Here is a 26,895-nt window from a genome sequence, read left to right as displayed (position 1 = left end):
ATAAATTAAATTGATTTAAGAGAATTTAAAACCAAAACAACAAGCCAAAATACAAAATACAGCTGTTTTTATTTTCCTTAAAAAAAGAAAAAAAAAAAAAGAAAATTATTTCTGGATCCCCTTTGCATCGAAGGTTCCGGAAGGAAATCGAACTTCCATTCCCCATTTTTGATGGGTTAAAAATAAAATATAATAATTATAATAATATAATAATTAGGCATTGAAATTACAGTAAATAATTAAAAATTAAATGAAAAAAAGGGAGCGTAAACGCGGTCTCCTTTCTTGGAAAATACAGGAACCCCTTTTGAAAGCACCTAGTTTTGTCCTCAAAACCATGGCTTCCTCAATCCTTCTTTCCCCTCTCCTTTCTCTCTCTCTCTCTCTCTCTCTCTCTCTCTCTCTCTCTCTCTATATATATATATATATATATATACTCCAATTTCTGCAAGAGAAAACCCACTCATCGATTGAGAATCGATTAACGAAACCGAAACAGAGGGTAAAAAGAAAACAGAGCATATAATGTCTCGGAGTGCGGCTTGCAGGGCCTGGTTCGTGGCGGCAAGCATCGGCGCCGTGGAGGCCATGAAGGATCAAGGGGTTTGCCGTTGGAACAACCTCATCAAATCCCTCCACCAACACGGGAATAGCAAGCTCAGATCTTACTACCAAGCTAAGAAGCTCTCTGCTTCCTCTTCTTCCGCCATTGCCAACCAGATCAACAAGTCTAGAGAGGAGAAGATGAGGAAAGTCATGGATTTGGGGTGTTTGGGTCCAAGTACCATCAGATTCTAGACCTTTTCCTTCATGGGGTTTCGTCAATTTCTTGCCTTTCTTCTTCTACTCTTGGTGCTGTGCTCTGAAATTGGTGGAAGCTTGGAATATACAATGTTTTTTTAGTTAGCATATATTAATATAGGCTCTCATCTTCTTCTTATCTTTTCTTTGTGTTTTGGGCTTCAAGTTTGCCAATTTGTAAAGAGGTTTGGTTTTGGTTAGCAATGAATGGATACTCCAAAATTACGAGGGCAACTCCCGACTCTCCATGATGGTATAATATTGTCTATTTTAAGCATAAGTTTTAGTGGTTTTGCTTTAGTTTACTGAAAGGCCTCGCCTTTGGCTTCACATAAGTTTTCACTTCAATGGAGAGAATATTAGTCTATTGAAAACTCATCATTCCCTAATTTTTCCTTAATCGAGGTTTGACTCTTTTTCGGTTGGAGTTTGTCATGTTTTACTATGCTTCCGAGGAGTCTAAAACTCCTTTTTCTCTTGGAGTACTTTGTTCGACATTTGAGGATTTTATTCACATGGCTAAATTGAGGACATGATTCTGATACTATGTTAAATGAACACTATTCTACCCATTGGAATGATATTGTTCCTCTGAGCATAAACTCTCAATATGAGCAATAAACTTTCATGGTAACGATTATTGGCTCCCTAATTTAGGGAATGATATCAATGGTATGATATGAATATGAATGTAGAGATCCCTCCCTGATTACCTACCAAACAATGGTCTGTTGTTGTTATAGAAAAAGTTGGGCGCATTCTGCCCCCCTTACCTGCATTTAATACTAACGGACACAAAATAGTAACCGTTCACACGGATTCTACACCCCCTAACTGCATTTAACACTAACGGACACAATATAGTTCTTACCCATTACACGCCAACAAATCTCGGTTTATTCATATACCTCTTTTATAATGTCAATCATATTCTTACTTACCAACTAACCTTTCTAATACCAATGATATTTCGAATACTTGATTTGATATATCTAAATATTTGGAAGGTAGAATCATGCAACTACAATATCAGGTACTAAAAATTCTATACATAGACCCAACTAACCGAGATTCAAAAATTTCTATTTATTCATATACCTCTCGTACCAAGAGAATGGTCACAACATTCCCTTGCTTCTTGAATTACTTGAAAATTATTTCCACTCACCCGTATTTGTTCTTTTCAATTGCCCTAAATTAAATACATTTAACTTCAAATTTTCATTCAATTTACTTTGGCATCTTTTTTAAAACACTTTTTAAAAGCTTATAATGATTTCATATTCAGATTTATGACGTTACTTCTACGTTTGAAGTTTGTTATCTTTTCGGTTGCTTTATTAGGTTACTTTACTTAGTGGCTTCAAATATGTCCAATTGTATTATATTTAAAGTCGGGTTCTTATAAAAGTAGAATTCTTTCTTCTTTTGATTTATAAAAATACACGTCTTTTGTAACTCAAATATTTATCCTCATGTACACATTGATATACTATTGAATACTAATTAGTTATATGATTAAAATGATCAATAGCATTTATATGCATTTTAATGAGCGTTGATATACCAACGATCTGTTGTGCGTCGAAAGCGGAACAAATGTACTCACAACACCCATGAATGAAATTACACAAAGAGACACCAAGATATTTATGTGGTTTGGAGAGAAGAAGTTTCCCTACGTCCACGGGTAGCAACCAATCACTAATAAACCAAGTGTTACGAGTGAATACCTCACTATCACACTACAAAGAACTCTCACCAATATGTCACTCAACAAATACAATGTGACAATCAAAACTCTCCCAAATCCAGATATCAAATTTCTATATCAAATCCCAATATATAACTAAATCTGGTATGACTAAATCTAATTCAAATAACCAAATCAAATCTAATCCAAATAACCAATCAAATAAAAACTTATACAATTTACAACAATCTCCACCTTGTCATAAGATCTCCAGGTTGATAACTGAGTTGGTTGCTACCACGTCAACGCACTACTCCTTTCTTCCAACGTTGATGAAATTCAAACAATGTCAGAACTCTTCACGAGCGATCACGTTTGTCAACATATTAGCAAGTTCCAATTTTTAATAAACGAATGTCCCCTTCACTAATAATTTCTCGAATAAAGTGAAAACGGACATCAATATGTTTAGTACATGATGAACTTGATTTTTTTGACAAACAAATAGCACTCTGGCTATCACAAAACACATCTATATGTTCTGGCAAATTACCCTAGTCATTGATCAACCCATGCTTTCAAATAGCTTTTTTAAAAGCTTCCATTACTGCCATATACTCTACTTCGGTGGTAGACAGTGCAACAGTAGACTGCAATGTTGAACGCCAACAAACAGGTCCACCAAAATCCTCAACTTGAAGGAAAGACTCTCTATTCATGAGAGCCATAGTAAATAAATAACCCGTAGTAGATCGTCGCTTATCTCCATTCCAAGTATTTTCTTTGCATTGCCTAAGTCTTTCATTTCAAATGTTTTAGAAAGCTGATATTTGAGCTTATCAATCTCCACCTGTTTCTTTGAAGCAATTAACATATCATCAACATATAAGAGCAAATAAATAAACGATCCATCATCAAGACACCGATAATACACACAATGATCAAATTGACTATGAGTATACATATGCTCTACCATGAAATGATCAAACTTTTTATAACATTGGCGTGGAGATTGCTTCACAGCCCATACAAAGATTTCTTCAATATGCATACCAAATGTTGCTGTCCAACTACTCGAAAACCAACCGGTTGCGCCATATATATTTCTTGTTCCAAATCTCCATGCAAAAATGCAGTTTTTACATCGAGTTGTACACGCTCAAGATCAAATTAAGCAACCAAAGCCAACAAAATTCGAATGGAAGAATGTTTTACCACAAATCAGAAAATTTCATTGTAATTAATACCTTCTTTTTGTGCATAGCCTTTAGCCACAAGTCGAGTATACCAGAAAAATCTTTTTTATTACGAAAACCCATTTACAACCAATTTCCTTCTTACCTTTTGGGAGTTGTACCAAATCACAAATTTGATTTATCTCTCTGGATAGCATCTTTGTAGTTGTTGGGAACTCCATCAATCAAAGGGAAAGCATATGCTATCAGATCATCAAACCTTGCAGGTTTTCGAATTTCCCTTCGTGGTCTATTCCTGGCGATGGACTCAGGTTCCTCCACTCTTTCATTTACAAGGCTTTGCTCCTCCGGTTCTAAGACATCAGAGTTATTATCTACCTGATCAATAGGTTTTTCAGTAGAAACAACCATATCAGGAGAGAACACCACCTTCTCCACCTACTTCAATGCCTCGTCATTATTTTCAATTTCCTGCAAAAACATTCCAGACTCATGGAATGTCACATCTCGACTATTAACAATCTTACTTTTCTAGACACCATAACCTATAGCTCTTCACGCCTTTGCTAAAGCCCTTAAACTTGGCTTTTTTTGCTCTAGAATCTAGCTTTGAGTGTGTCACATAATAATAGGCAGGACACCTAAACACATGCAATTTATCATAATCAGTAACAGGAGTACCTGACCATACCTCAAGCGGAGTTTTCCCACCATTTCCAGAAACAGGTAAACGATTCACGAAGTGAACTGCATAACTGAGAGTCTCAGCCTAAAATGTCTTACTCAATCCTGCTTGAGACAAAATGCATCGAACCTTCTCTATTAATGTCTGGTTCATTCTCTCAGCAACTCCATTTTGTTGTGGCTTACCAGGAACAGTGAAGTGTCGAACGATCCCTTCATCTCGACATACTTTAAGAAATGGATCATAAGTATATTCTCCACCGTTGTCTGATCTCAACTTTTTGATTTTCCTATCCGCGTCTGATTCTCTACCATTTTCTTCCACTCTAAGAAGATTTGGAGAACCTCGTTTTTGTGCCTCATGGGATACATCCAAACTCTCCTCGAGTAGTCATCAATAAAGGTGACAAACCACCTCTTTCCTCTCAATGAGACATTCTTCGTAGGGCCCTATACATCAGTGTGAACATAATCCAAAATGCCCTTTATTTGATGTAAGCCGTACAAAACTTCACATTTTTTTGTTTACCAAATATACAATGTTCACATAAATCAATTTTACCAGTTGTGGCACCCTTAAGGACTCCTTGGTTCACAATGTCTGAAGCGCCTTCTTACCAGCATGCCCAAGTCTCATGTGCCATAATTTCGATATGTCTTGTTCTTTCGAACTTGCCACAGCAGCATGCTCAATTATTGTGGTTCCGTTGAGGTAGTATATGCTACCTCTTCTAGTTCCTTTAATTGACACCAAAGCTCCACGAGCTATTTTCAAATTCCCTCCTTTCAAAATGATACGATAACCAATCGCATCCAAAACGCCAAGGGAAATCAAATTTTTCTTCAAGTCAGGGACATGCCTCACATCATTGAGTTTTCGTATAATCCCATCAAACATCTTGATTTGTACTGAGCCGATTCCCATCATCTTACAACTACTATCCTTGCCCATATACACAACTCCACCATTGAACCCTTTGAAGTCCAAAAACATCTCTCTGTTGGGACACATATGATAGGAGCACCCAGAATTAAGAATCTATTCACTGGTTTGGCGGATAACATCTCTCTGTTGGGACACATATGATAGGACCACATTGGACTTCGACCCCTTCTCTTTTAAGATCGGACAATCTTTTTTCCAATGGCCTTTCTGTCGACAATATGCACACTCATTTTTATCAAGTTTTCTCCGATTATCAGATCTACCACTCGACTTTGATCGGGACTCTCCACATTCGCTCCTTTGCCAAGTAGAAGTCCTTCCACGAGCAATGAGAACATTTGAGCTAGAGTCTTGATATGTCTCCTTTTTCTTCGTTCGCATCTCATTATTTATTAAGGCATTTGAAACATCTTCAAAATCAATATCAGTGATTTCATGTAGTAGGGTCGTTACTAAGAACTCGTAGGATTCCGGCAAAGAATTTAATAACAACGTCTTGTCTTCGTCATCAATCTTAACATCAAGATTGAGCAAATCAGGGATGATTTTGTTAAAATCATCTAAATGCTCAGCCATTGAGATACCTTTCTTGCAGTCAAAACGGAATAGTTTTTTTCGAATAGAGTTTATTTTCCACTCTTTTGCATATATTTCGCCTCAAGCTTGTCCTATAGTTCTTTCTCCACGGTTACCTTCATAAATGGATATTTCTGGTCCTTGCCAAGACAGGATCGAATAATTCCACAAGCTTGCCGATTTAATTTCGTCTATTCTGCTTCTGTTATGTATTCAGGCATCACCTCTGGGAGAGAAGCATCAAGATCTTGCATGACCAGCAAATCGCTAACTTGGCCTCGCCAAACACCAAAATTATTGGTTCCATCAAATTTCTCTACTTCGAGATTAGAACTCAAAAATCTCGATCCATGTCGTGATTTAATTCCAGATAATTCTGCCATATTCAAGAAAATAAGCACGATTGTGAGCACGTCTAGTGGTCGATGAGGCCAAAACTTTCACAATACCCCAAATACCACAATCAGGCTCTGATACCACTTGTTGTGCGCCGAAAACGGAAGAAATGTACTCATAACACCAATGAATGAAATTACACAAAGAGACACCAAGATATTTACGTGGTTCGGAGAGAAGAAGTTCCCCTACATCTACGAGTAGCAACCAATCACTAATAAACCGTGTTACAGGTGAATACCTCACTGTCACACTACAAACACTCTCACCAATATCACTCAACCAATAACACCCAAAACTCTCCCAAATCCTAATATCAAATTATCAAATCTCAATATATAAAATCTGGGATACTAAATCTCATTCAAATAACCAAATCAAATCTAATTCAAATAACAAAATCAAATCTAATCCAAATAACTAAATCAAATCAAAACTCATGACAATTAAAATACTCGATATGAATGTTAATATACCAATGATACAGAGAACACTTGACTTGACATATTATTGATATATCAAAAAAACTTTGGAGGGTAGAACCATGTAACTTCAAAACCGAAAATCATATTTTAATTTCTTTTCTTCATATTTGCAATATTCGAGAACTCGCAAAATTAAGGCTACCCATTACTAATTCTCTATATTTAAAAGCTGATTATCTGTTAAGGTATTTATGACTAAATTATAGTTTATCTCTTTGATATTTTATTATAAGAGATATTTGCCTTCTCGATGCCTCTTTTTATTTATTCTTATTTCCATTTATTACTCTTTGTATATTCTTGTAATTTATTTGATTATAAATAAATAACTTTCACACTGTTTATATGGGTGGATTAAGCAAAGATTCTCAAACGTTAAAGAAATTATTGTTGGGATATGGAACATGATGTTAAAAATAGGGTAGAAATATATTTTGTAGATATTTATAATAAGAGATTATATTTAGTACATGAAACTATATATATACCCATTAGACAAGCTTTGAAGACTTATTTTCTTCATATTTCTTCGTGTTTTACATACTTGAAGTCATCGCATATAATTTTGAGTTAATATTCTTTACTGCATTTTCTCTCTTTCTCCTGTTCTTTGTGTTCATCTGGACGGTTGAGTATGTGTATTGTCGTGCGATCCTAAAAAGACAAATTCTCTCGCAATAATCCGAATCTGTACAACCAACTCAAAGAACAGAAATCAAATCAAATCCAATCCAATTCAATCCAATCTAGTTCGAGTCAAGACAATGAGAAAAATGCAAAACATGGATTCAAAAATCGAAGTGATCTTGATTGGGCTTGGGAGAAGTAAGCAACGCGGTGTAGAGGCGGAGGCGATCCTCCCCCAAGGAAGAGCACCGCGACAGGGGACGCCGAGGCCGAATAAACGACAATGATGTTAACGTAAGGCGGTGGCGGTAACGACGCCAGGCGAGCTGGATGGCAACGGCAGCCCAAGTACGCCAGCCAGGGGAGTAGTAGCGGGCGCTACGTTTGACCTTGTCGTTGACGAATGTGTAGCGAAAGTGCTGGGTTACGTACTTGACATCCTCCGCCTCCAACCCAAACGCCTCCGTCGTCTCAAGTGTCACCAAAGTGCAAGAGGACGGCGGAAGCCGCTCTATGAAGGGGCGGCGGAGGCACCATGATAGAAGCTCGTCGCCGCTGAAGTTGCCTGGCCCCAACATGCAGCAGCTTTTCACGCCGTCGCGTAAGACTTGGCTGCTTTGGAGGTGCCCTCGGACGACAAACAACATTCTTTGAACTGGGTCGCCTTCTCTTGTTATCTGGGCATGATTATAATTGTTAGATGAACACGACTCTCCACAATGGTATGATATTGTCCACTTTGAGCATAAGCTCTCATAGCTTTAGAAATAATAATTTTTTATTATAAACTCATGATCATTCCTAGTGAAGGGTTTTGTTATTGGAACTTACGGTTTCGCCCTTGGTGAAGATGAGGGACTTGACACGGTCACAAATGTTCTCAAGAACAAGATCATCCATGTGTTGAAACAATGGTACCTGCCTAACTAGATCCAAGCAAAGGTGATACTTTATCTCTCGTCGGAGCCCTTCCGGTAGGTTTTTTATCATCTCGCACTCGTCAACTCCGCGCATTGCTGCCCAACGTTGCCGTTCGAAGTTCCGAACACGCTGTCGGAAGCCTTGTGGAAGATGTCGCTTTCTCATCCACCACTCTAGATTCCTCATCTTTAGCTGCATTCCTTGTTTCTTTGACGTTGTTGCATGCAGAAACACCTGCACACACATTTATAACTTATCGATTCCCGTTTGAGTTTTTCTCATGGTTTTTATAACCCATCTGATAGAAAGAGGTTTCTATATCCTTATAAAGGGTGTTTCGTTCTCCTCTCCAACCAACGTACCATAATAATACAAGGCAATTTAGTATAAGAAGTTACCTTGATGTTTCCTATCAACATGGTGACCAATAAGAGTCCACTGGTGAGAACAATGATATTGAACACAACTTCCAGCCATTCCGTGGTGCTCTCCAAGTTCCCAAAGGTACTGTTTAGTAAATAAAATAAGTTAACACTTAGTGAAGTTTTCTTCCGAACAATTCGAAAGACGATAATCAAACAAGTATTATTGAGGATTGTTGGGAGGGAGTCACACATTAGCTAATTAAGGGAATGATCATACGTTTGTAAGTAAGAAATACATCTCCATTGGTATGAGACATTTTGAGGGAAACTAAAAGCAAAGCAACGAGAGCTTATGCTCAAAGTAGACAATATCATACAATTGTGGAGGTTCGTGATCCTTAATATGGTAGCATAACCATACCCTTAACTTAGCCATGTCAATAGAATGTGAGCCTCAAAGGTGTAGTCAAAATGGACTCAAGTGTCAAATAAATAGTGTATTTTGTTCGAGGACTCCAGAGAAAGAGTCGAGCCTCGATGAAGGGAAGGCCGTTTGAGGGCTCCATAGGTCTCAGAGGAGGCTCTATAATGTACTTTGTTCGAGGAGAGGATGGTTGGGAGGGAGTCTTACATTGACTAATTTAGAGAACGATCATAGGTTTATAAGTAAGGAATACATCTCCATTAATACGAATATCGTGAAGATTTGTGATTTCTAACAATAAACATGAAAGGGCGTGAAGTACCTAAGAGTCATGAGACCCCAAAAGATGGGAAAAAGGATCTTCTCCAAGCGACTTTGGTTGACAACAAGCTGAACAGTCCACTTATAAGCTCCATAATTAAAGTTGTCAGCAGTATCCAAACACATGAATTTCGGTTGCCTGTTACTCGCCCAATCAAATCTTGCACTGTCTCTCCCCATTCCCATCTTTCCTCCATAAAAGATACGATCTTTGCACGACAACACCCTCACCCCACAGCTGCTCGTGGCTCTGCATTGCTCTTTAAGGCACTTGGCTGCTCTTTGCACACCCAACAGGTACCAGCATGCACCTGCAGCCTGCATTCACACAAGTTTAATAACAGCCATATTAAGAATCACAAATCTCCACGATGATATGATATTATCCACTTACGTGAGCCGCAACAAAGTAAGCGATGAGATTGAGGGCAATGCCCCACCAGACCGTGCCAAAGATGAACCCCGACAGGTTTTGGAGGCGCCGCAACAGGCAAACCGAATGGTACAATTTCGGTAAGTATTGAAATAGAAATACTATTAACAATACTGTCATCACCAATGTCACTGATCCTTCCTTCATTATTCTTGGAATTACTACCCATAATACCACCTGCAAATTAATTTTAATTTTTGAAAATATATTTATATTAAAAATAATTGATGATCCAACGGTCAAGAATTCTTCATGGATTTTAAAATTAAATTGGAAAAAAAAAAAGATCGAATCCCAATAGATTCCCAAAAAAAAAAAAAAAAAAAAAAAAAAAACATAATTCATGTCGTTCACAAAAAGACATTCAAATTTCACATGTTGGTCTGCCCAGAATCAGAGTTTTATAAACACCACATTCTATTAATTCATGTAAATAAATAAATAAAATAAACAATTTATTTAATTATGTTTAGCAAATTTAAAAATTGGATAATATTTTATTAAAATAAAAGTAAAAACATTCCTAAAGATTGTTGGTTATGAAATTTATTTATATTATTGTATGCATGATACCTGTGGGAGTGGAAGAATAACGAAGAGATCAAAGAAGAAGCCTTTTTTGGATTTGAAGTAGCGGAGAGCGACGGCGCGTGGGGTGGAATCTCTAAGGCCTCTATTCTCCGGCGTGGCTGCGGTGGAAGCTCCACCGGCGAAGGAGTATCTTGTGGCAGTTTTGAGCTGGAGCCACATGTTCCAAAGGTGGAAGGCGTCGGCGGTGCAGCGGAGGACGGTGAGGGTGATGGCTAACCACCCATCAACAAACAAGCACATCCATGACTCGCTTATGGAGAGCGTGTAGAGGAAGAGAGGGTCCACGAAGAGGCCTGCGGCGGAGACGAGGAGGAAGACCCGGTTCCATTCTCGGACACATTTGGCTCTCGGGTCGAGAACCGAGCCGACTCCGTAGAGGCTCCGGCAGAAGCCACCGTCGTGTTCTTGTAATTCTTTTTCTACTTCTTCGTCGGAGGAGGTGGCCATGGGAGGAGGGAGGGAGGAGGAGATTGGAGAGACGTGTTGTGATTTGTTTGATGTTGTATGTGAGAGTGTCAGCTTGGCGTGGAGGGTATAATCGACAAGGATGAATTATTACAATCGAGGAAGTACAGCCAAACCCTTCATTGATTTCATCCATAAAGACAATTTTGGTCTTAATTGACCAATTTATCCTCCTCCTCCTCCTCCTCTCTCTCTCTCTCTCTCTATCTCGACATTCGATCGACTTTATCCTCATACGTATAAAACCCGCCTAGTTGCTCAACACGACCTTAGTCCGGACCAGCCTATACGTATGAGGACAAGTATCTCAATTGTTTCATCGCTATAGATGATGAGGCAACCAAGTTGACGTGTCTGGAGAAAAATATGTAGACGAGGACACGATGGTTTAGTGATATATTGATTAGGTGATTGAACTTCAACTATCAGTGGTATTTTGATAGGAAATGATGATCCATAACTTTGTGTGATGTCAAATTCTCTTAATGAACTCAACTGAACTCACAAATCAACTCAGAAATGGTCCAATATTTGGGCTGAATTCTAGGACCACAAGCTAACCAACCATGTAGGCTGCTCAAGCCACATGGGTTGTACACATGACTAAACTCCCAATAAGACCCATGCAAGAAATCTACGAAGCGAATGGGCATCGATTGATGAACATTGATTTCAACTAGAATACTACCATTTGATCTACACATAGGTGTGAGTATCCATTTTGCAGGTCACATCACTCCAAATTATGATGAGATTCTTGCATATAAAAATTTTGATTTCGTATTCGATTTTAGAAAAACAATAACCTAAGCTTTGAAGAATCATTTATAATTTGGTTAGCTCAAAACCATGATGAACTTAGTACTAAGCAGTAAAGAACGTTTGGGCACTTAAAAGAAAAAAAGAAAAGCCTACATTTTGTCTTTTACCTTTGAAATCTTTGATGAAATAGACACTGCCCATTTTTCTTGTTTTCTAGCATATTTGGTTGAGAAACGACAAAGTTTTCGGTCAAAATTTCATATGCTCTCTAATAAAACTCATCCATCTTACCTTTTGATTCCGTTAAGAATGAACCTCTACAATAATATAATATTACACTTCAAGAATAAGCTCTTATGACTTTACTTTTCATTTAATGATTTTTACCTTAATTAGCGGCCAGTCTATAACTTTCTCCTAACAATCTTCACCTAAATTCATAATTTTAATAATTCATCGGAATTCAAAGATTTGAATTTGTAACTTTTTGTTCAGATTTCTACAAATTAATTTACCTAGACAATAATTTTGAGTAGAGAAAAATACAAAATTGAATTTAGAACAAATAATAGGAAAATGAATTAAAGAAGGGAGTAAAGGACAGTTTGTGATGGGGATAGGAGGGAAGTGAATAAAAGGATATTCTCCTGTTTTCATAATTCAAAATTATGCTTTCTTATTTGTCTTTTCATTCCAATAATTGAACTAAACAATACAAGCTCTATTATTTTCATTTTAATTTCCCTTCGAATCTTCACACAATCTCAAAAATAATTTATGCTTTGTCCCCTTGAGGGCAAATAAAATTACTAATTTAGAATTTGTTTATGTTATACTTTCTTTTTCTTATTCAAATGTGTGCCTTTGAATTGGAGTGGAACTAAATTATGAATGGCTAATAAGTCCCAAAAATAAGATTGTGAGGAATAATGAGATTAGCTCGATTGAGTGAGCATAGTCAGTAGTAGGGTTCTGGAAAGGTATGATTTAGACCAATTATTTAATTACAGAATAAGACTTAACTAATGATAAATGAATGAATAATTGATAAAGTTTTTATACTCATTCATACTATTTCTTTTTGCAGATGAAACACAAGTTTGCAGCAAAGGCAAGAACATACACGAGCTGTTAGAGCCCAAATATATTTAATCGCAATTTTGACTTCTCACGATTAGCTATGTACTCATATCATGTACCAACATGTTTTAAACAATGTTCATGGTGTCTTTTAAACTTTTTATAGATTACTTTAAAATATTAATGTACGCAAGTTTTCTATTTGATAAAAATTATCAAAGTCGTTTTAAATTTTTCCGATTGAACTTAGATTAGACCCAAGTTCATTGGCTTAGTCATAGAATAGTAATTATTTAATCATTTTTCTAATAACTATATATATTTTTTTAGATTTTCTCAAGTCAAGAGTTGATAAAATTAACTTTTTACTAATTTTCAACAGTTTAAAAAAATATATTATTAACAGACTAAATTATAAAAATATCTTTTACAAAAGAAAATATTTAAAAAAAAGTTCATTATAATAAATAAAATTACACATAGAAGTAATTAATTCAAAGATAAGTTTTTTGGGTAGATCTAACATGTCAATTCAAATATAGTTTAAACAAGTACGTCTGCTATTCTCTATATCTAATCTAAAAAATGAAAGAATTGTTGAACCATTTATCATCGAACAAGGATAGAATCGACCCGTTGATAAGGCTTAAGAAGAGAGGGAAACCATAACATTAAATAAAAAAAAGAAAAACAACGAAGGCGAATATGATTCAAATGCGTGGTAAGGGTGGGGAAGGGGCAAGTAAGGTAAGGGAAAGGGACAGGCGTTAGGGGCTTGGCTCTATTATGCATACAAGTTAAACAACTGAGGTTCTCTGAAGTTTCCTTGGTTTTGTTTGTTTTCCCTAACAAGAAGATATGCATAATCAAAATCCCATCTATTTCATACTCCTTCCCCCAAAATATTTCACTCCCAAAACACCCCCTCCCCCTCTTTCTCTCTCTATGGAAGAACATCCCTCTTTCTCTCTCTATAGAAGAACATGTTAGGAATCAGACTCTCCACAATGGTATGATATTATCCACTTTGAACACAATCTCTCATGACTTTTCTTTGGGTTTCCCCAAAAGGCCTTATACCAATGGAGATAATATTCCTCAACCCTTGAACACAATCTCTCACGGCTTTGCTTTGAGGTTCCCCAAAAGACCTCATACCAATGGAGATAGTATTCCTCACTTATAAACCCATGATCTTCCACTAAATTAACCAACGTGGGACTCACTCCCAATAATCCTCGACAGAACATTAAATGGAACATTAAATGGCTCCCATCATACCTACCTGTCACTTCCAAAATATGAACAAATTGCCATCCATGGCAAATATTTTACCATTTCTCCTTTCTACATCTAACAATCATGAAAAAGTAATGTCCATAACATAAATAATGTACTACTTCCTATAGTAAGTAGGAAACATAACTATACTTCACTATTTTTCACTCGTATATCTAACAATCATAAAAGTGTCAACTGCACTACGAGAATTGCATTCAACCTAACCTAAATAATGGACTATTTGATCGAAATACGCACAAAATGAGATTAGATGGAGCATTTTGATTTTCATTGTGACTTGACAACACCTACTTAATAAAAGAAAAAGAAGAGAAAATTAGAAAAAGGGGCCCTAGTTTCCAGGACAATGTGGCTCAATGTGGTCCATAGAGGACAGCCGCATCTTGAACCCCAGTTCGGTATGGTCTTTATCTGATCATCCACTCAATATGGAATTTAGTTTCGGCTGGACCTAAACGTTAATCCTATACCACTTTCTAAGGATACTAGATATCAAAAAGAAAGAAAAGAAAAGCAACAACATTTGGCCACTTTACTCACATGCTGTTATTGTTCTTCCTTTTGGTGTCTGGTAAGTGGCAAAAAGCAAAACACTTGCACAAAGAGCATACATGATCGTAACTTCACAAATGATTTCTTAGACCGAAACTTCTTTAGGGATTTGGTGAAGGCTATCTCAGCTAAGAAGGTTTCGTGAATTCGTGTCCAGAAACGAAGATTTGACTAGCTATGTTTAGGTAAACTTGAATGCCAAAAACATTCTTAATATCAGGTCATTGACAGTAATCAGACATTATCAATATATCATCTTATACAACCTATTTCTCCAAGTTTGGAAGTTCAAAAAGACAGTTACAATACCATTTGCATGGGTCAAAAATGAATATTAATTTGAACCCATAAGAATGGAACTTACTACCGCGAAGGAAAGAGATTTGGTTGCCTCCCCATTCACTCCTTTTGTATATACGCGTAGAGATGTCATATATGTACACAGACTCCTCTCAACGGAAGTATACCCTTTTGCTTCCAATTTCCAGACTTTTTCCTTCACTTGGATGATGCTTTTTGGCCTGCTGCTGTAAAAAGTATAAAAGGGGTCATAAAAAGATGTTAATAACATAATTTCACAGATATGGCGACCATTCGGCAAAAGACACTGAAAAACAAACAGTTTTGTAAACATTTTCCCTTAATAGCACCGACTTGTTTAGTTCACATAATCAAAGGACGCTTTGAACAGAATTTGAATCAAATGAAAATTGATGCATGGAGGATTATCAGACCACGATGATGATATGCATAAAAATCTGGTCAAATAGCACCGGGAGAATGATATATGTCTCACAATTTGTTAAACAAAATATATCAATGGACATCTGAACAAATGATCTACTTGTTAATATCACTAATTGATCCAAATTGTTGTTTTGATCTTCAATTCAATTACTACTTATTCCAAAAAATGATGCGAGAATGGATTACTATATTTTAACATCAACAAAACGAGCATGATAAAACTAGTTGAAGCCTACAATCCTTTTACCTTCGAGCTAACTACACTTCGTCCACCAAGTCTTTGTGGAACCTTATGCTCTGTCCTTTTCTGATCCTTGACCATACTAAAAGTAGAAGGGTCCCTACCATTGCATTTCTGACTCACAGCAATTCTCCTTATTGTATTCTCCTTTCCAGCTACTACAGTCTTGCATCTTCCTATTCCATCTAAACTTTCCTTTTTCTTTGGCTTTAAACAAGTGTTTTGAAGGTTTCTTTGCTGTAGTAGAGGAGATTTTGGACGAAGTATCTGGTTGAAGAACAAACAAGATTAAGTACATCTTCCTGACATTGTTGAGAAAGGACGCACACTGAAAAATAAAAATTTTCAATACCATTTCTCTGACAGAAAAATGATTGCAAGAAAACCATAAGTTTTGCCACATAGATATCTCAATATCAAATTTTAACTAACAGCTTCTCACCTTTGGTTTTGAAGACTCGAGGTGGGCGAGCTTAGTGGGCTTAGCATAGAATTTACTAACTCTTCTTGAGTTGGAACTCGCGTCCTTCACTTGAATCTTTAATGTGCTCGAGAAAACACTTGAATCTTTGGATTTGTTCATTGCTGTTTGAGTCATCCTGGAAAAGTTTCCAACACCTACACTACTTTTCAGGTGTTGTTCTGATGTATTGGTGATGCTTTTAGCATCAAAACCAGGATTCAAAGAGGAGCATGTGGTGCTTGAATTACTCGAAGAAGAGTTATGGCCACTTGACTGTCTTTGACAGTTATTAACCTCCAATCTCGATACTTGTCTATTGGCACAGCTTTTCCTGAGACTTCTCCTCATATCTGACAAAAGTCTACTAGACATGCTCAATGGTTGGCTTGTTACCTCCGTTGCCTTACATTGTTGTTGACGACCCAAACCAGTTATGATAGTGCTGCTAGTTCGGCTGTCAGCTGGCTCCTTTCCCTCTGAACTCGAACCAGTAACCGAAACATTTGGCCTGGAGTTTTCGGTTAAACAGCTTGCATAAGAAACCAAACTCAGATTTGAACTCGAAGTTCCTTTTGAGTCTGTATAGCTCAATTTAGTGGCTGATCCTAAACTCAGCTTCTCACTTACAATATGCTTGTCCATTGCAAAACCTTGACAGCTGCCTTTGCACTTCTTGTCCTCAAAGTCCCCTCTTGATCTTGAGACAGAATTGGGAAGGTTCAGAGAAGAAGACACAGATATTTCAAAATCTAAAGTCCTTTCCTCGAAGAGCTGAGAAAATGCTAATTTCAGGTCATGGGAGGAACTTTGGTGGACCCTGATATGTTTTTTTGTTTTTTTTAAGGAAAACACAAAGAACTAAATCATGAAAAGTATATACTTTCACATCAACTCTGTAAATGAAAAAACTCTAAGGGCGCTTACGGGTGGTGTGTAAAGAACCATTTATCATCACTGCAATCAAAGTACAAGCATAGGGGGAATTAGTATGATGAATAATTCAAATGAAAATCATGATACTAAATGCATATTAAGCTGACATATACATTGACCAATTATATCAGGTACTCACATGTTCTGATAGTTGGACCTCCCTTCTAAGGTGAGATCAAACCACATGGGTGCTTCAATTTCTTCCTGACTCAATCAGAAATTACACACCAAAAGAAGGCCTCATTATATAACACCTTTGTTTATTGTTATCAGTTTTGAAAAATCATGTTTATTCACCAACCCTCCTCCATAGTTTCCCTAAACTAATTTCAAAATAATCGTTCAAATCATAGGAATTTTTTAGATCTAAAACAAGTAGTTTCTGAACCTGTTTTTCATTATTCTAAAACTGGCGAAGATTTCAAAAGTATTTCAAAAGTATTTCAAAAGATACGTAAGTATGCTCGATATCAATCCCAAAAACGAAGAATAAAAATCAAACATCACATAGACGCGTGCAATGTGGAAAACAATATCAGTCATGATCATCGCCTCTCTCTCTAAACATTTTGATTCTCGATATGAGATTCTGAATCATTAAAACCGAAGCAATTTCCCGTAAAATTGAAGATTATCTTCCCCGCTTCATTCTCAAACACAATTAAAATGAAGAGAAACATGGCTTGGATACAGAGGACATTTGATTAACAGAAAACAACATAACGTCAACCAATTGCTCAAGAAACCTGAGATCAAAATGGAAAACCTAGGAAATTAAACATTAAAAAACCAATCAATTCTCCACAAAAAAGAGGAATAATACAAACAAAGAACAAGAAATAATATGAACGAATTAAACAAAAATGTGAAAGAGAGAATGAAGATAACCAATCAAATATCCATTTCCCCTAGAAAAAAAAAAACCCGAGAGAATCGCAGACTAAGAAATGAACTCAAGAACGAGAGAAGATACCAGGAAAGCCCAATGATTATTGGACTTGATGAGCACCATTTTCGGACGCAGAAGTTTTCTGGAATTGAAGAAACTGGTCGAATCCTCCGGCTCCCTCACAGGAATAAAATGAATGGGGACGTGAATGAAAATATATAATTATATTCACGACGTTTTCTGACGGTCTGATTTGCGAAGTTTTCTGATTCAGTCGATGAAATGGACGGTGTAGATTTCATCTGATTTCCCGTTGCATGGTTTGGAGATGTTTCAGGAACTGCGCGGTGCGTAGAAACATAAATTAACAAATTATTTTTGACCGTTGGAAATTTCAAACTGCTGAACAGCAAATTACGTTATTGCCATAATTGGTTAAATCTATGGTTATTTTCTATTTATTTTTCATTTCTAAAAATAAAATTAAAAAAGTTTAAAATTAAACTTTCATTTTTAAAACACTTTTGAGTATGGTTATTGTAATGCCCCTCATTAAAAATTCATAAATTCATGAAGATTTTCAAATAAATTTTATTATTTGTAAAAAAAAATAATAATAAATAATAATAATAATAATTCAAATATTGTTTTTCTATCATTATTTTTGTTTATTAAAATGATCGAATTTAATAATTAAAAGTCTTTATTAGTACACTTTCTATCGAGTTACCATCTAAATACAAGATTTTAAATGCTTCTTTCAAATATTTTTTCTTCCAAATATAATAAATAATTATTTTTTGAACTTTATTAATTTAAAATGAAGAATCAATCTTCATAGTTTATAACACGATAAGATGTAGGTAAAAATCTTTATATATTAATAACCATGTGATGTCCCACATTGGTTGGGGAGGAGAACAAACCACCATTTATAAGAGCGTGGAAACCTTCTACTAGCAGACGCGTTTTAAAGCCTTGAGGGAAAGCTCGAAAGGGAAAGCCCAAAGAAAACAATATTTGCTAGCGGTGGATCTGGGTCGTTATAAATCATTTCATCATCGGTACTAAATTCTTACAAATTTTAAATAATAGAAACTTTGTAAACGTTACTAAGTTTGTATTAAATAATTATAAAGTGAAGTTGAGATTCCAATTATTTTGTTAAAAAGATATTTATATCGATATGAAATATATTTCTTTAGTATTATATAAAATATGAAAAGTATAGCATCAGGCGGGGATAGCTCAGTTGGGAGAGCGTCAGACTGAAGATCTGAAGGTCGCGTGTTCGATCCACGCTCACCGCATATTTTTGTTCTATTTCCTTCCAGCGTATATTCTTCATACGACGTCGTCTCATTACCATTGCCCGTATTATTATGACCCGGTCTATTAGAAGATCTTGATATATAATATATTGTACTCGTCACACCTTGCGGGGATAGCTCAGTTTGGAGAGCGTCAGACTGAAGATCTGAAGGTCGCGTGTTCGATCCACGCTCACCGCATATTTTTGTTCTATTTCCTTCCAGCGTATATTCTTCATACGACGTCGTCTCATTACCATTGCCCGTATTATTATGACCCGGTCTATTAGAAAATCTTGATACATAACATATTGTACTCATCATACCTTGCGGGGATAGCTCAGTTGGGAGAGCGTCAGATTGAAGATCTGAAGGTTGCGTGTTCGATCCAAGCTCACCGCATAATATTTTTTTATTATTTTCTTTCAGCGTAAATTCTTCATACGGCGTCGTCTCATTACCATTGACCGTATTATTATGACCCGGTCTATTAGAAAAGTATTGGTATATTTTATTAATTTAAATCCATTAATCGAATAAGCAGTGCAAATAAATGATAGGTAATAAAATTGCACAAATTTTTAATAATAAATAATTAGTATGATATTTAAATTAAAAAATTTAACATTAAATACTTATAATTCTATTTATTATTGTAACGCCGCTAATTTTCTCCACCCTAATTAGCGACGTTACCTCATACTCGTCAAATCAACAGGACAAGAGTTCACATGGAACAGTCTCAATAACGAAAATGCATTCATCAATTTAAGCTCTCAATAACGAAAATGCATTCATCAAGTTAAGCTCTCAATAACGAAAATGCATTCATCAAGTTAAGCAGTTCATACCTAGGAAAACAATTGCGACAACCTAGCCTAACATAGACTAGAGAAAACAATTCGCAAAACTAAGAACCCAAGAGAATCCAACAGGCGCTACGACACAACAAACCCTCCTCAAGATTTCCATGGCCCTTCGCCTCATCCACCGTCACTCGTACATGGGGGCCTTGCCCTTTCCTGAAAAATATTGGTAGCACGTGGCTTCACTCGTACATGGGAGCCTTGCCCTTTCCTGAAAAATATTGGTAGCACGTGGCTTGAGTATTATATAAAATACCCAGTAAGTCGCCCCACGGTTGGGGTTAAGCATATATTCATACATTCGGGTACAAGCAGTCGCACACAATGCATCTACATGTCGCACACAATGCATCTACATGTCGCACACAATGCATCTACATGTCGCACACAATGCATCTACATGTCGCACACGATACACATACATGACGCACGCAACACACATACATGTCACACAGAATACCCATACATGTCGCACATCGTTACCATGCATGTCGCACAATGTTAGAAGAACGAAACTGAGAGAGAGGTTTGTCTTCCATTCCTTCCCATGGCCTTAGGCCCTTGCCTTGTCCGGGCGGGGGTGGATGCATGGTAATTTCCCACGCATGGCCCACGTGTGTGACTGTGGGCCCACCAGGCGAGCTCGTAAGCGAACTCCCTGGGCCTGACTTGGTCGGGTATGTATGACATACAATACCGGACGCCACGGACAAAGGAGGGCCTGCATGATATCGTGGTGAACACAATACCGAATATACGCATCCATACCATCAGTAGCATAACGGGGGAGTGCCCCAAGTACATAACCATAGCGTGCATGAGGTTCTTAAGGTTTACCTCATTACACCTACGACGCTCCATCCCCTCGCCGCATTACATAGCATAACCGGGTTCACATTAGGCAAGCATAACATAGCATAACCGGGTCCACATTGAGCAAGCATATCCTAGCATACTAGTCATCTTATTCATGGCATGTGGGGTTCTCATTACGATCATGACATGTCAATCAAGCTCATCATACATACAGGGCGACAAAACGCGTCACAACATCATATTCATAAACATGGCATACATAGCAATTCACTGCAAGAATCACATACATAAACAAAGCATGCATAGCATTTCACGGCAAGAAACATCTAACCTAGCGTCACAACATCATATTCATAAACATGGCATACCTAGCAATTCACTGCAAGAATCACATACATAAACAAAGCATGCATAGCATTTCACGACAAGAAACATCTAACCTAGCATACACAACAACATATGGTGCAAGCAAGGGCCACAGGGCACGCACCAACATACATACATAACTAATGCCAACAGTAAGGTTACTTACATCCTTGGCCCTGGCCAAAGTCACCCACCATGCTAACTCCAGCGCCTAACCACCTCCTCAGATGGCTGAAACAAGGGTGGGAATGGCTCCAGAAGGGTTAAAAACCTAAAAATCGGTATGCTATTTGGATGTCAAGCCGCCGAGCCGCGCCGCGAAGCCGCACAGCCGAGCCGCTGGTGGAGCCGAAACCGACGGCCTGCGAAGAACCCTAACGGTGCAGGGTTTCTGGGCGCACCTCTGGTTTGGGACGAAAAGGAACGAGGCCCAATGGTGGTGTCTGAGCGCGGCTTGCGAGGTGTGGGCTGCACGCCAGCCGAGACGACCCGCAGAATGCCGAGGGTCGACCCGCGCCCACCGCTTCGTCTTCCTCGCCCGAACGCCTCAATAGCCCTATCACGGGCTTGGCTGCCGTCACCTGTGGAAGCGTCGTCGTTCGTCCATCTCCGGTGACGCGTCTGTCCTCCCTTGCCCGCCGTACACTAGCGCCTGCTCCTACCTAAAGCTCGCGGCGTTTATTGAACCCGATCTGAAGTCTCGCGACACTTTCTATCTCACCTAAACCCTTCAGCTCCTCCCTCAAAGGTATGACAGTCACTCAAAAAGGAAAAGACGGCTACTAAGGTACCTACGGTTTAATACGCATTAATACGCCTTGGCTGGCAAGGCATGCCTCACCGGAAATCACATTTTTTTTTGCCTTTTTGAAACCCCTACCATTACAATTATCATCTTCTCTTAGCTCCTTTGTAAATCATTTTAAAATGATTAATAGATAAAAATATTGTTTTAAAAGAAATCTCAAAACTACGTACAAAACACAAATAATTGAAAAAAAAAATAGTTATAAAAAAGGGGGAAGTATTCTTAAATACAAATACTGTTCAAAATTTTAATGGTTAAAAAATAGTCTTCCAGTTAATATTACGTCTAGAAAGTATTATGAAACTTTAAAAATAGTGTTAGCACCTTAATATAAGTTTTTTAAAAAAGTTTGAAGATGTTTGTGAAGATTTTAAATTTTTATAATCGTATTAATAAAACTTTTGAAAGCGGTAGAGTATTTTTGAAACACTTTTCTAAGTTAACAGGTATTTTTGAAATTCTTTCAAAAATTTAAGGATATTTTCACTATATATTTTTTTTTTTTAAAAATTAAAGGTATTATTGAAAATTTTAAAAATTTATGGATATTATTGAAACAAAATACAAAATTTATAGATATTTTTATTAATTTAGTCAATAAAATAATACAAAGGTGAAATTATTTACAAAATAATTTATAAATTAGCCGACAACATCAACATTCAGTGAGATAACTCAGTTGAAAGAGCGTCAGACTGAAGATTTAAAGGTCGCGTATTTGATTCATGCTCATCGCATTTTAAATCATTAACCTTATTATAAGTGATTGGTGCTCTCAATATATAACAGAACTCAGAAAAACAGGAGAAATATAAGATATTCGTCTAGTCCAACCTCTATAGCTCATGTAAGCCCGTCACGTCAACTACTCTATCAAGCCTCGTCTGAAAATGTAATTGAAATAGCAAGAATGAGTATAAAATACTCGATAAACAGCTTGAAGTTCTTAGTTCGTTCTTAAGTCCTGTGAAATTTTGGTTCTTTTGTTTGTTCGTTTGGTGTATTATTCTTACTTAGGAGTTCTTCCTATGCCACACCTTACGTGTATTCACTCACCTAAGCTCAACTTAGGTAAATAAGCGAAAGTAATTAAAGTCTCATTTTTTTGTCCTATCTAGACCTTTGGACCTTGGAGTTCATCTTAAGTTCTTATGGTACCTCAGATCATCGTTATGATAGTCTCTTATATCATCATCATCGTTTTAGACCTATATCACAGTCCTCAAAGAGTCACCCTGACATCAGTTCCAACCCATAATCCTCGTCTCACAAGGGAGGTAGCGACCCTTTACTAACAAGTTCTCATCTACCTACGTAATCTCTCGCTCTCACCTGAATAAAATCACGATTAGTGGTTGTGAATGTCGCATGAGTGGAGTTAGAAGACTCAAGGGAGCTCTGGAACAACTCAAAACTTGCGGCTTTAGAGATTAAATTTGCAGAACAGGGGAGAGAGGTGAGATCAATCTGAGCATTAGAAAAAGTTGAAAAATCGGTCCCGAGTTCACAAAGGAATCAATACACTTTATCAATGTCCTCAACGGGTCTACTAATGGCATGAAACTAATAACAAATTGTTTAGAAGTTACGAGCATACTCAGCAACATGTTTGGTGCTGTGTTTCATCAGCTGCAAGTCATCCTTGATTCTCAATTCACGGACTTTCGAATGATGGCTAAACGTAGTCTCCAACATGAGCCAAATGTCACGGTAATGGAGAAACCAATGACGACAACAATAACTTCCTCGGTGAGAGAAGAGAGCAGGAGACTGAGAATTCGTTGATTCAGCTTCTTTCCACGCCAAATATTTGGTGTTGAGTGTTGAGGAGGTTGCTAGTTCAAAATAAGATGGTGAAACCAGAGTTTCATCAATGTAGACCATGTCTCCACTCTTAAGAAAGAGAGAAGTTGGCTTTTCCAAAAAAGATAATCGGAGTAAAAAAGCTTGATGGTGATCATATAAATTAGAGAGCTAAACAGAAGAAGATAAGAAGATGATTCAAAAACCATGGAGAAGAAAGAATCAAGGTTGCTAAACCAGACCGACTCTTATACCACGAGCATATATGCTAAAATCACCATATCTAAAGTGTGGTAAGAATTCTCTATTTATAATCATTTACAGAATTAAATAAATTACAATAGAGAAAAGAGTAATAAACAGATACACTATATTAACCTATAATCAAGAAAGTATGATACATATAGTAAACCGTAATGGTACACTAAATATCCTCAACACTCACCATTCATCAATAAACACCCGAAGATCTCAAAAACCCATACCCCGAGTTCCTTGCAATATAATGTTCCTCTAACTCGACAGTGAATTTTTGTACAATACTAGAAGAGCTCCACAATAAATCACACATGACATCTAATTTTTTACTAAACGACTCTCGAACTTGAAACAACTCATGATACGGTTTCATAATTTTTTATTTATTAATTACTAATTAGGGTTTAAACATAATGAGAGAGTATTGCTTAATTTGTGATTATCTCAATATTGATAAAAAGAAAAAAAAAAAAGGAGGAATAGATAAAATGTGGATAGAAAGAGATGAGTTGAAGATACATAAAAATCTTTAGAAGGAATGTGATTGGCTAACATATTTTCTGAATCTTCCATTCTTCACCACTCATCTTCCCCATTTTCCCATCATATTCCCCCACTTTCCCCCCTCTCTCTCTCTCACAATTCCTCACACCTTTCCAACGCGCAGCTCAAAAGAGAAATGGCCGCCACCGCCACCGCCACCGCCGCCTCCACCGGCCTCCTCCGGGCCACCCCCTTTCTGGGTCAGACCAGATCCTCCCCACAGAACCCCCTCAGAGATGTCGTCGCCATGGGAACTCCCAAATACACCATGGTCTCACTCACTCTGTAAAATTGAATTTTTGCTCTGTTTTTTGTGCTCTGTTTTTTGGGGTGTTAAGATTGATGGTGTTTGAACAGGGTAATGATCTGTGGTATGGACCAGACAGAGTCAAGTACTTGGGACCCTTTTCAGCTCAGACTCCCTCCTACTTGAACGGTGAGTTCCCCGGCGATTATGGATGGGACACTGCCGGCTTGTCCGCCGATCCCGAGGCCTTCGCCAAGAACAGAGCTCTCGAGGTAATTTCATTTCCAACCCAATTCTTAACTTTGATTTAATTTCATTTAAACCCACTAATTATTCCAAAATTAAATGAATTTCAGGTGATCCACGGGAGGTGGGCTATGCTGGGAGCCTTCGGTTGCATAACACCGGAAGTCCTAGAAAAATGGCTGAAAGTGGACTTCAAGGAGCCGGTATGGTTCAAGGCCGGCGCCCAAATCTTCTCAGAAGGCGGGCTGGATTACTTGGGGAACCCAAATCTGGTCCACGCGCAGAGCATCCTGGCCGTGTTGGGCTTCCAAGTGGTCCTAATGGGACTGGTTGAAGGGTTCCGCATCAATGGCCTGGACGGCGTGGGTGAGGGCAACGATCTCTACCCAGGGGGTCAGTACTTCGACCCGCTCGGACTGGCCGACGACCCCGTCACTTTCGCGGAGCTGAAGGTGAAGGAGATCAAGAATGGCCGCCTCGCCATGTTCTCCATGTTCGGGTTCTTCGTTCAGGCCATCGTCACTGGAAAGGGCCCCCTCGAGAACCTGCTGGACCATCTGGATAACCCTGTGGCCAACAATGCTTGGGTTTATGCCACCAAGTTTGCCCCTGGCTCGTAAGTATCAGGAAGATGGGCGCTGGGAGGTTTTGGTCCATGGAAATTGAAGGAGTTTGTGGTGTAAATTGTTTGTATGTGAGTGGATGTGATTAATCGAAGGCAGAGAGCATTAAGGTGGATCAATTGGACATTAATTCCCACTTGATCGAAATGGATGTTCTTAATCTTAATTAAATTGCCATTAATTACTCGTGGAGTATGCAATCTCTAGAGTACGGTGAAAGAGACACAATCTAATAGGCTCTATAGTCTTAATATGATTTATTAGGATCGATATCAGTTGTTAGTTCTGACACCAGTAATCGTTCAACAATGCACACACTTGATGAAGATAAACACAAAGAACAAGAGAGAGAAAATATAAGAGGAATATTGGTCAAAGGTAGAATACAAAAAATGAAGAAAGACATGCCTAATCCTAATGGATATATACTACAAGCATCATGCTCCATATCCCAACAAGGTTTTTCTCATCTATTTGTTCGATTGAGGACTACAAAGTTTCCCAACAAGGTTTTTCCCCAGGCTTCTTCTTAAGGTTTTTAAACCGGGTTTACTGGTGAGAGATTTCCATACCCTTATAAAAAAAAAAAAAAATGCTTCATTTTCCTCCAACTAATGTGGAATCACACTATCCAATCCATTTGGAGCCTAGAGTCCTCGCTGGCACATCGTTTGGTGTCTGACTCTAATACCATTTGTAACAGTCCAAGCCTACTGTTAGCTGATATTGTCTTATTTGGGCTTTCTTTTCAGGTTTCTCCTCAATGTTTCTAAAACGCGTCTACTAAAAAGAGGTTTTCACACCCTTATAAAAAAATGCTTCATTCTCCTCCCCAATCGATGTGGAATCTTTCAATCCACCCTCTCCATGGCCCAGCGTCCTCGCTAGCACTCGTTCCTCTCTTCAATTAGTGTGGGGTCCACAATCCACCTCTCTTTGGGGTTCAGTGTCCTCGCTGGCACTCGTTTCTCTCCCATCGATGTGAGATCTGACAATATGTATGAAAACAACTTATAATATATGCTTACAATGATTAAATTTAATTTTTATAAAATTTAAATTATTTAGTATAAAGTGATAAATTCACACTTAATTTAACTGTTCAATAAAATAAAT

At 37.6% G+C, this 26,895-nt stretch overlaps 4 protein-coding genes and 3 non-coding genes across 13 annotated transcripts; 5 read left to right on the top strand and 2 right to left on the bottom strand.

The window, feature by feature from the left end:
* The first annotated feature begins 431 nt into the window (after positions 1 to 431).
* On the top strand, positions 432 to 1,035 carry LOC147789402 (uncharacterized). Its single transcript, XM_087117332.1, has one exon. The coding sequence runs from the start codon at positions 526 to 528 to the stop codon at positions 796 to 798; it is 273 nt and encodes a 90-aa protein (XP_086973458.1). The 5' UTR covers positions 432 to 525; the 3' UTR covers positions 799 to 1,035.
* A 6,453-nt stretch (positions 1,036 to 7,488) lies between these two features.
* CNGC4 (cyclic nucleotide-gated cation channel 4) lies at positions 7,489 to 11,109 on the bottom strand. The gene is made up of 6 exons (XM_023696896.2): positions 10,442 to 11,109; positions 9,830 to 10,045; positions 9,437 to 9,753; positions 8,724 to 8,832; positions 8,236 to 8,559; positions 7,489 to 8,081 (listed from the first exon to the last, which is right to left on the bottom strand). The coding sequence occupies exons 1-6, from the start codon at positions 10,904 to 10,906 to the stop codon at positions 7,566 to 7,568; spliced, it is 1,947 nt and encodes a 648-aa protein (XP_023552664.2). The 5' UTR covers positions 10,907 to 11,109; the 3' UTR covers positions 7,489 to 7,565.
* Positions 11,110 to 14,844: 3,735 nt separating this feature from the next.
* On the bottom strand, positions 14,845 to 18,195 carry LOC111809852 (uncharacterized). 7 transcript variants are annotated; one of them, XM_023696302.2, is made up of 6 exons: positions 17,978 to 18,195; positions 17,144 to 17,208; positions 16,996 to 17,025; positions 16,051 to 16,888; positions 15,615 to 15,875; positions 14,845 to 15,144 (listed from the first exon to the last, which is right to left on the bottom strand). In XM_023696302.2, the coding sequence occupies exons 1-6, from the start codon at positions 18,014 to 18,016 to the stop codon at positions 15,073 to 15,075; spliced, it is 1,305 nt and encodes a 434-aa protein (XP_023552070.2). In that variant the 5' UTR covers positions 18,017 to 18,195; the 3' UTR covers positions 14,845 to 15,072. The 7 variants fall into 7 exon arrangements, with proteins under 7 accessions (XP_023552070.2, XP_086973405.1, XP_023552069.2 ...); XM_087117279.1 differs by having other exon boundaries at positions 14,845 to 15,147; positions 17,144 to 17,750; positions 17,978 to 18,191; XM_023696301.2 differs by having other exon boundaries at positions 14,845 to 15,147; positions 17,978 to 18,191.
* Positions 18,196 to 19,130: 935 nt separating this feature from the next.
* On the top strand, positions 19,131 to 19,203 carry TRNAF-GAA (transfer RNA phenylalanine (anticodon GAA)). Its single transcript has one exon. It is a non-coding gene; the product is annotated as a tRNA-Phe (tRNA).
* A 128-nt stretch (positions 19,204 to 19,331) lies between these two features.
* TRNAF-GAA (transfer RNA phenylalanine (anticodon GAA)) lies at positions 19,332 to 19,404 on the top strand. The gene has a single exon. It is a non-coding gene; the product is annotated as a tRNA-Phe (tRNA).
* A 128-nt stretch (positions 19,405 to 19,532) lies between these two features.
* On the top strand, positions 19,533 to 19,605 carry TRNAF-GAA (transfer RNA phenylalanine (anticodon GAA)). The gene has a single exon. It is a non-coding gene; the product is annotated as a tRNA-Phe (tRNA).
* A 5,136-nt stretch (positions 19,606 to 24,741) lies between these two features.
* On the top strand, positions 24,742 to 25,963 carry LHCB3 (light-harvesting chlorophyll B-binding protein 3). The gene is made up of 3 exons (XM_023697738.2): positions 24,742 to 24,934; positions 25,021 to 25,182; positions 25,267 to 25,963. The coding sequence occupies exons 1-3, from the start codon at positions 24,800 to 24,802 to the stop codon at positions 25,774 to 25,776; spliced, it is 807 nt and encodes a 268-aa protein (XP_023553506.2). The 5' UTR covers positions 24,742 to 24,799; the 3' UTR covers positions 25,777 to 25,963.
* Positions 25,964 to 26,895: the final 932 nt, after the last annotated feature.

This window comes from Cucurbita pepo, chromosome 14 (assembly GCF_057944985.1).
Source record: "Cucurbita pepo subsp. pepo isolate OVF chromosome 14, ASM5794498v1, whole genome shotgun sequence".
In the NCBI taxonomy this organism is placed as follows: domain Eukaryota; kingdom Viridiplantae; phylum Streptophyta; class Magnoliopsida; order Cucurbitales; family Cucurbitaceae; genus Cucurbita; species Cucurbita pepo.
This window is presented reverse-complemented; position numbering and strand designations above follow the sequence as displayed.